At 47.9% G+C, this 13,399-nt stretch overlaps 6 protein-coding genes across 6 annotated transcripts; 3 read left to right on the plus strand and 3 right to left on the minus strand.

Moving 5' to 3' along the window:
* Nucleotides 1–32: 32 nt before the first annotated feature.
* Nucleotides 33–600, minus strand: PEX2_034550 (uncharacterized protein; the record flags this gene model as incomplete). The annotated part of the gene is made up of 2 exons (XM_016740730.1): nucleotides 33–290; nucleotides 463–600. The coding sequence occupies 2 exons, from the start codon at nucleotides 598–600 to the stop codon at nucleotides 33–35; spliced, it is 396 nt and encodes a 131-aa protein (XP_016601343.1).
* Nucleotides 601–1,281: 681 nt separating this feature from the next.
* Nucleotides 1,282–3,019, minus strand: PEX2_034560 (putative carboxylesterase; the record flags this gene model as incomplete). Its single annotated transcript, XM_016740731.1, has 2 exons — nucleotides 1,282–2,543; nucleotides 2,737–3,019. The coding sequence occupies 2 exons, from the start codon at nucleotides 3,017–3,019 to the stop codon at nucleotides 1,282–1,284; spliced, it is 1,545 nt and encodes a 514-aa protein (XP_016601344.1).
* Nucleotides 3,020–3,946: 927 nt separating this feature from the next.
* Nucleotides 3,947–4,699, plus strand: PEX2_034570 (alpha/beta hydrolase; the record flags this gene model as incomplete). The annotated part of the gene is made up of 1 exon (XM_016740732.1): nucleotides 3,947–4,699. The coding sequence occupies one exon, from the start codon at nucleotides 3,947–3,949 to the stop codon at nucleotides 4,697–4,699; it is 753 nt and encodes a 250-aa protein (XP_016601345.1).
* A 1,178-nt stretch (nucleotides 4,700–5,877) lies between these two features.
* PEX2_034580 (uncharacterized protein) lies at nucleotides 5,878–7,015 on the plus strand (the record flags this gene model as incomplete). Its single annotated transcript, XM_016740733.1, has 3 exons — nucleotides 5,878–6,078; nucleotides 6,137–6,255; nucleotides 6,310–7,015. The coding sequence occupies 3 exons, from the start codon at nucleotides 5,878–5,880 to the stop codon at nucleotides 7,013–7,015; spliced, it is 1,026 nt and encodes a 341-aa protein (XP_016601346.1).
* Nucleotides 7,016–7,033: 18 nt separating this feature from the next.
* PEX2_034590 (Glucose/ribitol dehydrogenase) lies at nucleotides 7,034–8,258 on the minus strand (the record flags this gene model as incomplete). The annotated part of the gene is made up of 5 exons (XM_016740734.1): nucleotides 7,034–7,304; nucleotides 7,359–7,651; nucleotides 7,710–7,800; nucleotides 7,913–8,134; nucleotides 8,182–8,258. The coding sequence occupies 5 exons, from the start codon at nucleotides 8,256–8,258 to the stop codon at nucleotides 7,034–7,036; spliced, it is 954 nt and encodes a 317-aa protein (XP_016601347.1).
* A 1,445-nt stretch (nucleotides 8,259–9,703) lies between these two features.
* On the plus strand, nucleotides 9,704–13,136 carry PEX2_034600 (uncharacterized protein; the record flags this gene model as incomplete). The annotated part of the gene is made up of 5 exons (XM_016740735.1): nucleotides 9,704–10,748; nucleotides 11,045–11,608; nucleotides 11,720–11,970; nucleotides 12,020–12,601; nucleotides 12,669–13,136. 5 exons carry the CDS (start codon nucleotides 9,704–9,706, stop codon nucleotides 13,134–13,136), a joined length of 2,910 nt encoding a protein of 969 aa, XP_016601348.1.
* Between the last annotated feature and the right edge of the window lie 263 nt (nucleotides 13,137–13,399).

Consider the following 13,399-nt stretch of genomic DNA (forward strand, 5'->3'; position numbering starts at 1 on the left):
CACAGCAGATGCAGAACCAAAAAAAAGAAAAACTATTTGCTACCACTACCACGGGTGTATCCCTCCCACCACTTCGAGAACATACCCCCCTTAGCAGCCTGCTCATTCCAGCTCGCGCGACGGGTAGCCATATTTGCGTCTGTAGATTCACGCTTCTGTGATTGCAGATGCGAGAAGAGGCCATTTGCAGATCCGCCGGAGCTGCGGCGACGCTCGCCTAGGCTTGGGAGGTTAGGCGCAGTGCCTTCGGTTTGCTTGTTTCCAGTTGAGGAGGTGGAGGTGTTGGAGTCCTTCATTTGAGGTGTTAGGTTTGTTTTGGGATAGGGTATATATGAATGGATAAATAATGTGTGATAGATGGATAGAGGGGTAGTGATAGTAGTGATGTAGTGCCAAGGGAATAATAGATGGGAATTGTGTATAAGAAACAGGTCCAGAATTTCAAAGAGGCAAATGACATACCCTCCTATCTGTCTCAGGCATTGCCCATGCAGCGCGACCACTGGGGCTCTTAGCGCCGCCGTTCATCCAGACATTCAGGTGCTCGTGACGGTCGCCGGGGATTCCGTGCCAGTGGCGTCGGGTGTTGTCGTCAGACATGTTGGAGATGTCTAGGTAACTGGAGTAATCCGTAATGGATAGTGATCTGGTGTTTTTGAGGGGAATTTAGTAAGATAGTAAGTGTGAGGCCAGGTATAGAATTATAACGAGACCAAGAGGACAATCATTATGGGATGTCCTTTTTAAGGGTTGGGAGTCGACGACGTCATTCTTGTTCGGGGTTGCCTCTTGGGGATGGATGGAGTATAGAAAGACGAAACATACCTCAATATTCTCCAAGGATAGCTTGGATTGATATAAATTAATAGTAAAGATAATTCAAGGGAAAGATAGGGGAAGATGGCTTATTATAACATATGCACGTTGTTAGGTTACAAAGCTGTGGTGAATCACGGTCTCCTTTGCCGGAAAGGTCTAGTCCCTTATGCACACCACTCTTTGGAGTACTATACTGGTACTTATGATACTTGTTTAGCACATGTATTATACCCTGCTATAAACCATGTACTATGATTATTCCTTGCTATATATGTACTAACTATGTACTGACGTTGTATTATGATGTACCCCAGAGAGCCTTGACGTAATTGGAATGCGGGGAAAGCTTGGCATATAATTTAAGATCCAACTTGGTGACTGGTGAGTGTCCAATATTTACTATCTAGGTATACCTATACTTGCAACTCAGAAGAATTGATATATCTACTACCTAGCTATGTATCACGACTTCCCATCAGCATTCCTCAACTCCTTCCAAACCTTAACACCCTCCTCCCAATCCCCATCATCGACAATCTCAACACTCCCATCCCCCCTCAGCGTCCTAACCCCCCTAGCCCCCGAAGTCCCCCATCCAAACTCTCCCTCCCCAGAAACAAACCTCCCTAACGGGCCCACGAACCCATCCTTCACAATCCCCTTCTCCCCCTCCCCCAACAAACCCCCATTTCCAAAGAACCAAATCGGATAATCTGACGAATGCGTGACCCCCCACTCAATCGGCAAGACCGCCTCCACACACTTCGCTCTCCATTCAATCCGATACCGAAACAGCAACGCCGAAGCATCAACCCCATCCTCATTCTCCGTCATCGCATACGCAAGCCCACGCTGCATCTGATGCACCTGCATATCAGCATAGATCCTCCCCCATGCGTCTTGGTCCCAGTTCTTGCAGTTCGTCGGTAGACGGCCATCCGGGTAATACAGCGGTATAACAGCATCGACAATGTGCTCGGGGTAATCCGCGATAAGGCGGATTCGCAGCGCGGAGAGTGTGTCCTCCGTCGGCGGGAACCATGTACTGTAGAGAAAGCGCTCGTCGCGACATTCGCCTATTATAATGCGGACGTTGCGGGCTAGGAGGCTGCGGGCAAAGGCACCGGTATCAAGGGTTGTGAAGAGAGATTCGGATATGAAAGAATTGTCTGTTGTTGGGCGGAATTGGTGAAGGGGAATTGTTTTTGCTTCTTCAAGGAGGGTTTTTGCGGGGATTGAGCGTAGCCGGGTGAGTTTCTCGCTATGGGACAGTGTGAGGGGGATGTCTAGGGCTGTTAGGAGTTGGTTGAATTGGGTTTGTGTTTCTGTTGGCTGCTTAGGTTGAACGGCTGGGCTGTTTGACCAGATGCAGGCTTGGCGGACGAGGGAGTTCTCGTCTGGTTGGCGGAGGTCGTAGGCTAGTTGGTGGAAGACGGAGTTGGCGCCTGCGGAGTATCCTGCGATCGTGATGGCCTCCGGATTCCCGCCGAATAGCTGGATGTTCTCCTTCGTCCACTCTAGTGCCAGTCTCTGGTCCCAGAATCCGTGGTTCCCAACTGTCTCACCGATAGTGGCTGCATCCTTTTCTAGTTCGGCTGAATACAGGAATCCGAATAGGTTGACCCGGTATGCAGGCATCACAACCACACAGTTGAAATCAGCCTCGCCGATCAATCCAGCGGCATTAAATGAATTGGGTGTGCCAAATTGAAGCCATCCACCATCTGCATCGAACAATGCCTGTCAGCACGGTTTATGTGGAATCTTGCCGCCCCATTCTAGGCCCAAGCACCATATGTATATCAGCTTCAACCAGACAATACTCACGAATAAAAACAAAAACAGGCCACCCCCCCTCAGGCACCTCCCCAATAGGCGTCCAAACATTACACTGAAAGCAATCCTCGTCCCACGCACCCGGGTTCTCAGGAGAGATATTCAGAAAGCCGGGTTGGGGACAAAGCCCCGCACCCCCATCACAACGACCTGGTACTTCTTCGCTGCCGTAGGTGAAGGATGCGGGTAGGGGCTGAGCTCTGCGCCAGCGCTCAACAGGGGCAAGGCCGTATCGGACGCCGCCGAAGTAGTGGCAGAGGTCTTTGGCTTGGGTGGTGGGAGAAGGCAATGTTGAGATTGTCACACCTTGGATTGTGCCGCGGTGGGCGAGGGATTTGAGGTGAGTGCGGCGGATTGTTTCCATTTTTTTTGGCTTGTGTTTTGTTAATAGTTGATTTGGAGTAGTGGAGAGTATATATACATTTAGATTCAATACACTGTCTATCTTTGTGAAATATGTTACTCCATGGCCAGTCAACTAGACTTTTAATCTTCCCCTCAATTCGACCCCACACCGGAAACTGTACGACCTCGGTTTTTTACTTTCCGAAGAGATAAGCCTGCAGTCATGATGTTTTGCTCCATCTCTATGGCGCTATCAGCTATTTCACAAATCATTGGCTATTGTACAGGTATGATGCTTATGAAGATTCAATAATGGCGGGCTAAAATAGATTAGTGAAATGGTTAACTCGATTGAATCACAATGTACTTCCGTCTGCACTTCCGTCGATAGCTCCAGCAAAATCCCTTATCCCCAAGTCCCCTTCGCCTTTTATCCTTCCTCACCTCACTCAGTAATGCGCTTATGGAAGAAAGGAAGAACATCCAGGAGACTTGTATCATGCACAATGACAACCTTTCAAGAGCGACCTCAGCATCTCCCAGATCCTCGTAGATGATCCCCTGGCATCATCCCTGTTAAGACTGATCATCTTACTCGTGTGAAGCATAGACAGCACAACGCTATGCTAAATAATGCCTATGCTCGTAGTATTATTTCTCAATTTTTGCATGGCTCAGCTCCATGGCGCTGGTTGTAGCCGTGGGCAGGCCGAGATCTGGGAAGGCCGTGCTAGCTGGTTGATCTGGGGATTTTTGGGTGACTGGGATTGGTCGGGGCTGTTTGGTCGCGCTCATTCCTGCCCGCTTCTAGCAAGATTGACCCACGTGGCTATGACCGCGCCTCTCTAGCTTCATCTAGAGGAGGGAATATATAAGAACTCGATACAAGTCGATCTATCTTCATCATTTCGTCTTTCTCAACCCAATACTTTGGAAATCTTAATTCATGGCATCTTCAACAACAGTCCTTTTCATCCCTGGCGCGTGGCACAACCCTCGATGTTTCGACCAAGTCATTAAATCGCTTCAAGCCGACGGCTACAATACTGACGTTGTTCACTTGCCCTCTGTTGGCCCTGTTATACCTCATTCGAATTTCTCAGAAGATGTTTGTCAGATCAGGAGGCAGATCGAGATGGCTGCCAACGCTGGTCAAAGAGTGGTGGTCGTGGTGCACTCGTACGGTGGAATTCCAGGCTGTGAGGCAATCCGCGACTTAGACTGGGGAACTCGCCAAAGCCAAGGTCAACCAGGGGGTGTGGTTCACCTTTTCTTCTGCTGTTCATTTATCGTCCCCGAGGGAAAATCTCTGATCAGTTCTTTCGGCGGTGATGACCTTCCCTGGTTCCAAGTCTCGGACGATCGTCTCATTGTGACCCCGGCCACCCCCAGAGAAACTTTCTACAACGACATGAGTGAGCCTGATGCGAAAAGGGCTGTCGAAGCATTGAAACCTCATAGTTATCAGACATTTCATAGCAACATTACCTTTGAGGCTTGGAGACATGTGTCTTCCACGTATCTTTACTGTCTTAAAGATGAGGCGATCCCACTTTCAGTACAGAAAATGATGGTCGAGGAGGTCTCCAAAGGGGTCAAAATCCATACTGATGTCTTGAATGCATCGCACAGTCCGTTTTATACAGTGCCAGACCACATGGCGACTGCTATCAAAAAGGCTGCCAGTCGACGAACCTGAATTATGTTGAGAAACCATGTTGACTACAATTCGGATATCTACTTGATATAAAACGGAAATCAAGGTGTACAGCAAGGTATAGTATAGATAACAGATATATACTGCATGACTTTAAAATGACGAAAGTCCACTATTTGACAATTTGTACGGACATTAATGACTAAGCTTAGTATGTACTTTTACATAGGACCCGCATTCAAAGCGGTCCATGTATTTTCCGAGGTGTTGAATACTAGGTTCCTAGTCATGTATTGTAATATAGCTTTCGACATATGACCTGGCCCTAAGTGGATAAATGTGACTGACAGCCTTGGTATCAGTCCCAAAAGGATTTTCTTGTATTTCGTCTAACCAGGGGCTCTTTGGAATCACAGTCAATATCATGGCATCGTTCCACCGAGAAAAGAAAGCAGAACAAGAACAGGACAGAGCTGCACTGGTCTGTCTGACCTGCAAGTCGGGCAAGCGACAATGCGATAAGCGGCTTCCAATCTGTTCTCGATGCAAGAAGTACGTTGGAGCTCCCATCAACACGTCAATATTGAAGATCAAGTAGGGTATATATACTGTGGAGACTAAATTTAGCGTATCAGACTAGACAGGCCATGCGAATACCGAGCGGCCTCGCAACCGGGACCTGTGACTCAGGCGATTCAATCGGAGGCACTTGTGGATAAGGTGTGGCACAATGCATGTTTACGGTGTAAGATGCATAAACGGAGATGTGATCGCATCACTCCCAAATGCTCCCGCTGTCTAAGGTACATAAAGGATGCTCGGAATACCGGGTGAAATGGCCGAGAGCGGCCATGATTGGAGCGCAAATTGTGACTGACGAGGATTACCTTTAGAATAGGAACCAGTTGTACATACCAAGTGGCGAGCCCGCAGCCTCCAGTTATTGTCCCCGGTGGTACTGAAGCAGACACCCATGGGGTCCAAAGGATGGATTTCGCTCCATTAGCACAGACCGAAGTGGAAGTGGGTTTCGAACCTCCTATTAGATGTCGCTCCTACATGTCGCATCTAATACAATTCTGTGTGTCATGACGAAAGTCCCATAATTAAATACGCTAACTCACCACCCGATAGTTCTCACGTCTATAGCGTTACCCTCGGATACAGTGGTAACTTACAGTTTGGCACACCATCTCCGTTCGCAATGGATGCAACACGCCATGTCCGATCCCTGTCTATTTCATGCCACACTGTTCGGGGCATCCGCATCGATTGACATGTTGCAAGGCCAGCAGATTACCACACGAACCCTGTACCACCAGACCTGGGCTATCCGCTTGCTCAACGAACGTTTGGCACAAACAGAGCCAGTCCTAAACTATGGAACATTGGGAGCAGTGATACCCTTGCTATATTACAACGTGAGTATACATCATATAGGACACAGTATGGGGAATAGGCAGTATTAAAGACTTATAGATGGTCACACTTGACCGAGACTCTGCGGTCGCGCACCAGAAAGGCCTGGTGAAGATGCTCCTTGCGACGCCCCAATCCTTCCGAGCCGACATAGGGCCACTGATTGCAATTGTCAAGGTGTACGTTGCCACTATCCCTTCCTGGGCTGATTGATCTGTTACTCATCTTTCTAGCGCCATGCTCTCGTTCGCCTGCATCTATAACATGCTCCCTATTTGGGACTGCTTATCGTCTGAATTAGTTCGCCCAAACACCATCCTTCGAAATGTAGTGTCGAGGGCCACGCTAAGCAACGACGAATCATACTTGGAGAAAGAGACTACAGATGCAATACTGGACGTGTATGAAGCCATGTCACGGCTAGATCATCTGGTCCATGCCGACCGCTGTAGTATTTCCGCTGAAGTTGAGCGTGCGCTCTCCTTTGCAACGACAAGTACTTGGACTGACAGAGCCGAGTATAACCACCATCTTACTCCACCAGAGCGGCTTAATAAATGCTGCCAGATCTGCTGCCAATTATTCTGGAAAATGCTTCGACGACAAACGTACTCCCAGCAAACCCCAAACACGACTGGAAACCATGAAGCCAAGCAGCTTTTGAAACACCTGTCTAAAATAGAGCCATTATACTGGATCCGCAACGCTCCGGAGGTGTTCACCTGGGCTGCCTTTACCGGTGCCGCCGTGTCGGAGCACCGAGATGCGCGTGCTACCTTCATCAGCAAAGCGGGAACGATATTGACAGCCATCGACGATGAGAAATTGACTCTTATACGGCAAGGGTGGAGGTATTTCCGCCTACTAAAAAGACTTGGTGGAGATGATAACCCGCTTGCTGACTCGGGAACTGATTGGTACGGATCGACTGGTAAATAAGATGTGACATGATTTCGCCTATTCATACCCTCGACTTCTGAGGGCCTTTGTCGTCCACTCCCAGAGATCCTCTGCCATCTTCGGATCCGATCCCGCTTTACTGGGCGACGACACCTTTCCAATTGGTAGCAGATATGCTCCATTGTCGCACTCCAAGCGTAGCCTCGGTGACACAGCAGCGAAAAGAATGTTTGCCGCCCCCTTTCGTGGACCAGGTGCACCCAGCTCTACAAGCGGCTTTATCAGCCGATACAGCGGAGTTGACGAGATCGGCCCTGCGGATAAGTTCCTAAGCACCGTCAGATCCGTGCTTGAAATGGTTGGACAGGAAACAGCAACATACGTCTTTACCGTTCCGGGATGCAAGGACAGCATAAGAATGTTCGGATATCTCTTGGCCAATGCTCTCGAATGCAAAACGTTGGCAAGCTTGGAGTGGCCGTATCGAGCCCAGACAGAGAAATCATTCTTCATGTTCATATCTGAGAATATTATGCCCTCCTTCGGTGCGAGTTTGGCGTGCCCGTCGCTAGATACGTTCACAACACGCACGCTTCCCTTTTCGGTCGTCTCTGCTGTCTTCTGGAGTATCGGGATGAGTAACTTCGTGAACACGAAATGGCCAATATAGTTCACCTAATCTCCCTTAGCTATAGCTCCAACAAAGCTACTAGTTATATAGGGCTGCACCTACCCCGATCTGCATCTCAAACCCGTTCCCTGTCTCCTCGTACGGAACGCACATAACCTGGAACGAGTAAGCAGTGCCCGAGGAAGAGAGGAGCCTTACGCACGCCAGCATTATTCACCAGTAAATGAAGACTTGACTCCTGCCTAAATCACTCATTATCAGAGACTACCTTCAAGCACACACCAAACGTCGCTGATACAACTCACTGAACAAACCTCTCCGCCGCCTCCCGTACAGTTTTCAAGTCGGCCAAGTCCAACATCAGAAACCGCACATCTGCCTTCGGGTACTCAGAAAGAATATCCTGCTCCGCATCCTTGAATTTCGCAGCTGACCGACTGGCAATATACACTCGAGCGCCATGTTTCGCAAGCTCGATGCTGGTGCCGAAGCCACTATGAGGGATTGAAGAAATGAGAAACTCGTCACTAGCAGGGCGAGAAAATAACCAATCGAGTTAGGGGAAGTGACATACAGTCCTGTGTGCCCACCTGTCACGATAGCGACTTTCCCGGCGAGGTCGGGGATGAAATCGTGCAAATTATTGCTCATTGCTAGGCCTCGGCGCGCTGTGGAGAGAAAGGCAGTGCTGTGTCTAGCTCATGTTACGCCCTGCTCTGTCCTTTTCTCTTATAATAACGCCTAGAATAGGCAGCCGTAGATGTTTGCCCCGATCACGGAGTATATATGCGTCAGTCAAATAACGAGGTGCGGGTGCGGCCGCATGTTCGAGTGCGGGTGCGGGTGCGGAGTGAAGCGCATATCAGTTGATTGCCATCACCTTAAGATGTTGTTCGGTATACTACCACGAATAGAAATTGAGATCAGCATTGTATTGATACACTAGGTATGTCTGTTACTGTATGACCCGAAGTCTAAAATCTTGTTTTCTCAATTGATAAGGTGTATGGGCCCCCAACCTAGGTATCCCAAGTTATAACGAAACACAAAGGCAATGCCTAACAACACATTTACATCTAGAATAAGGGGACCTGTGGGATTGACGCCGAAAATGACCGCTTTTGAGGTCGGAAACGGCTGCCTTTCTACACCAATAACTTTAGACGTCTAGCCACCCTTTGGCCGCCTACTACCCTGTAACATCAAAGCTCGACTTATATGTTGTACAGTTATTCCCCTTGCTTCTACTAGCGACTAAAACGTCGCCGAAAAAAAAGCTATATCTAAGTCCCCTCCCTTCCAGTATTCACACTGATAGGGGTTTCTTGGCGCCATGGTGGGAAGAGAAGTCTAGACGTTGATAGAGGAGAGCTTTGGTAAGGGCGCTGGACGACCGTTGAGGGGTGAGAATCACACCATCTACTTGGTTAGTAGGTGACATGATTTGCGCGAAAGATCCGGGGGATGCTAGTATTACCCCTCGGGGCTAGTCAGCATCATAGCCATCTGAGGTAGCCAGACAACGTGCAAGTGAGGCCCCTATAATTACGGCTTATATACACGGTACCTCGGGCATCCAATAAGAAAATATCTGGTCCCTTTTGTATCACACTAGGACTAGGTATTAGTAAGTTTACGTGATCTTGTGACCTCGCAGGTCCTAGGAGCTTAGGTGCCTATCTCGAAGTTGCGGACCTCGGAAAACAGCGGTTGCAAACACTGAAACATCCTGTGCTAGCTTGATTATAGTAAGTATCATATCCTGACTTATATGTAACTATTTGTAGGGAGTAGCGGTGTCAAAGCGGGCTCTTATTTGGGGGGGGGGGGGGGGGGNGGGGGGGGGACTGGAGGGGACCTGGCTGGTTATTGCGCGCTGTGCTTGGTTGGGGTGATCTAATACGGGTCAATCTAATTTCAGAGAAGCTGCTATTCCCTCCCACACAGAGTGCTCGATGGGGACTGCCTACTACTCTGATTCCCTTTCTTAGCGCTGCAGGGTCACCTGATGAAGCAGCTAAGAACGTGCCCCTCCTTTCAGCTGAATGTCAGACAATGGCCCTCCCTTAAACTACCCACGAGGCACTTTTTTCGATATGGCATCGAGATCGTTCGAAAACAACAGTGGGCTCCAGATTGGAATAAACCATGGTTCGATAAATGCAGTATTCAGTCCACCACGAGAAGCATTCCACATCGGTTGGATATGCGCGCTGCCAATTGAGGCCGCCGCAGCTCAGGAAATGTTGGATGAACGCTTTGGAAGACTTGATGATCAAGATATGACAGACCTTAACACCTATATCTTAGGCCGAATCGGCAAACATAATGTCGTGATCGCCTGCCTCCCTGGAGGAACTTACGGAACTACCTCGGCTGCCACCGTCGCAATCAACATGGTACAAACATTTTCCAATTCACTTCGCATTGGGCTGATTATCGGTACTGGGGGGGGGCTTCCGTCGGCTGCTCATGATATACGGCTTGGAGATATCGTGATAAGCTACCCCCAGGGCATTTGTGGCGGAGTGCTGCAGTACGATATGGGGAGAGCTGGAGTGGGAAGTCACTTTCATCAAACTGCCTCATTGAATACTCCTCCTACAGTACTTTTAAAAGCGGTTGATATGATGAGAGCTAGTGAGCTAACAGATGATCTGCGCTACCCTGAGTATATGGAAAGCGCCATTAAAAGAACCTCGCGGACCCACAAAACATTTGCCCGACCTAGTGCATATCATGATAGATTATTCAAAGCAAATTATAATCACCCGGCGACTATGAGCAACTGTGACGAATGTCTTACAGATTGGGAAGAGATAAGAAACAAACGCGAGAGCAATGTTCCAGAACCGCACTATGGTATCATTGCATCTGGGAATACCATTATCAAGGATGGTCGGATACGAGAGCAGCTAAGGCTGGAAAGCGATGCTTTGTGCTTTGAAACGGAGGCAGCTGGTTTGATGACAGATTTCCCCTGCATCTTCATCCGCGGTATATCTGATTACGCCGATTCGCACAAGAACCGACAGTGGCAAGGATACGCGGCCTTAGCAGCAGCATCATATGCTAAAGAGCTGCTAGGCTATATTCCTGAGGGCCATTTTTTGCAAGAGAATCTGGCGGGAGATGTGTTTAGTAAGTATAGTATACATCAGATTGGTCGCCAATCAATAGTTCTTTTCTCACATAGCACCGTGCAGATAAATTGCGAATTGAAGGCATCAGTCAGAGCTCGTACCGAGCATATGGTTTTCAACAACAGCACTTCACAGAAACTGGAAGCCCACAACACAATGACTACAACAATGACGATGAAACCAATAGCTCAGTTGGTTTTCATGAGACTGATATTGAAAGCATTTTTTCAGCGGAATCTAGTTCATCCTGGCAATCATCTCAGCCTGAAATAACAACCGCTATTCATGAATTAGCTCGTTTACTCTTGAATGATGACCAGTTGATGAGTCTATATAAAACAGCCATCTCAAAGGTCGGCTTTGAAAGGTTCCAAAGAAATTTTTCACGTATGCTGAAGCGGTATGGTTCGGGGTTAAGCCGCGAAGCATGCAATGAAATTCAACGTGAAGCAGCGCATTTTGTTCGGTTGTCCGCACGGCAGACAGCAGTTGAAGTCCGTATAGATCTCATGGAGAATAACCCCGGTTTATCTCTCGAAAAGAATTCAAAAGCAGCTCCATCGGAATTGACTCGAGTCAATGAGTGGATAGAGTCACACACAGGTGGTCGCACAGACCGAGACGCTGATGGTGACGAGTCGTCTGTGGGCAGCGATCTAAGTGATACAGAATCCACTACAATAGCTTCACTTGAGAGGGTTAAAGAATTCTTGGTGTCAACACAGGCATTCTCTGATCTAAAACTAGAATTTCAACGGTGGCTGGAAAGTAAAAGGAGAGCTGGTCATGGAGTTCAAAGCGAGGAGAAAATTACGCATTACCCTGGCAGTTATAATGACATCCAGATGGTAAATTCTGGTGAGCCAAAGCATGGTGAGGATCAAGGTTCTCCCATAGGAAGTTTATATGATGTCCCACCGAGTTTGTCAACCCACCATTGAAAATGATTTGATACTAATGTTTTGCTAGATTCACTATCTTGCGTTGATGTCATGCGCTCCTTCGGCCTAGATGCTAGCATACAGGGTAGACTACAATATGCTGCCGACCACGGCATCAGGGAGGAGCCATTTTCTCCGGATTGGAACGACAAAATCCGTAGAGATGTTCTTCGTCGAAACGATGCTGCTCTTCAATGGCACTCGCCACCATGGTGGTTTCGCTTTCTGGCGATATATTCCCCCCCAGCGGCTGGTTACCAACGAATCCCGTATCTATGCGTATGTCGTCTTTCTTTTGGTACACTACGGCGGGCTAATGATATTACAGGGCTGTGGAAAGTTCACATATCTTGATGTCAGGGAATTATCAGCAGGTGGTATTGACAGGTTCAGGCAGAAGCTTCTCGCTAGCAGCCGTGCGGTCCAGGCCCAAGAACAGACCGGATCTATTCACAATCATCTGGAAACTCCAGCTCAAGTTCATTTGAGTAATATCGGTGAGACTTTTAGCCGCCGTTCAACACGATACATCCCCATAGATCCTTACTTATCGCAATCCACACAACGTGGAAACTCTCTCGTTACCAGTGCAAGCGATCCGGACTCCAAATTCCTTCTCTTGTGTATTAACACAAAGGATTCGACGGTCCTATCGCACGTTGAAGTGGCCTCTTTGACAAATGACCAGCACCTCTTCGAGCAAATTTTGATAGAGTATAAAAAAGCTCGTGAAAACTCTGAATTTAGAGTAACATCTATAATTCCACAGTTGCTCTCCAACTTTGCGAATACCATTTCGACGCGGATACCAAGACTACCATACCTATCGAAATTTTTCAGTCTCTCTGTGATTCTCCGCCATGTTCACCAAATGCGTCTTTACCGGATTGAATCTGGGGATTTTGTGCAGGTAAGAATGTATTATAGCACGTCATATCTTGAAACATCAGGACACCGAGGACACTAACACGTTGCAGTTTCAGCTAGTACCTATCGGAATGAGATGCCTTCCCATGTGGTTTCAGACCAAAAGAATGCCACCAAAAGTTGAGGTTGAGGAAGGACGATATCTCTATGACCCAGTTCCACTGGACGATGTAGAAATGGCCTACATACCCCTAAACCACCTGCTAAAACCGGGACCTCACAGCGACAACTTTTGGATCACCAGGTTTCCTAAAAAGATTCGAGATCCATTATCACGTTTGCCTGGATCTGGCGGGATGAAAGTCACTGGATGGGGGATTCATGTGAATGAATGTTTGAACTGGACTGTGGTTCTACTTTCAATGTTCATCACGCTCCTAATCATTGGATTAAGCGTAACTATCTACGCACTGACAACCTCAGACAGTTCATCTGCTTTCGGCCTCGGATCATTTCTTGTGGCACTGTTCACAGTTTACTTCACATATCAGTATTTTGCATGGAAAGAAAATGTGTAGTTCGGTCAAAATATTACGATTCATTGGCTTCCCAAGGCAAAAAGTTGTGCTGATAAATTTGGTCATCCTTTTCTTAAGTTATAGGATGGTTGACAGACCGGAATATGTCCCACAGGAGGAACGGCACAAGTCCGCGGAGCTAGATCTATAGTTAAAGATCTGTGGGGGAAGACAGATTATGACTTTGAAATATTTTGAACAGAATACTGTTTGATTCCGAATAAGCTAGAACAGCAAATTGCCTTAATCCAGAGATGAACTCA

Source organism: Penicillium expansum (genome assembly GCF_000769745.1).
Source record: "Penicillium expansum strain MD-8 chromosome Unknown contig106, whole genome shotgun sequence".
NCBI lineage: Eukaryota > Fungi > Ascomycota > Eurotiomycetes > Eurotiales > Aspergillaceae > Penicillium > Penicillium expansum.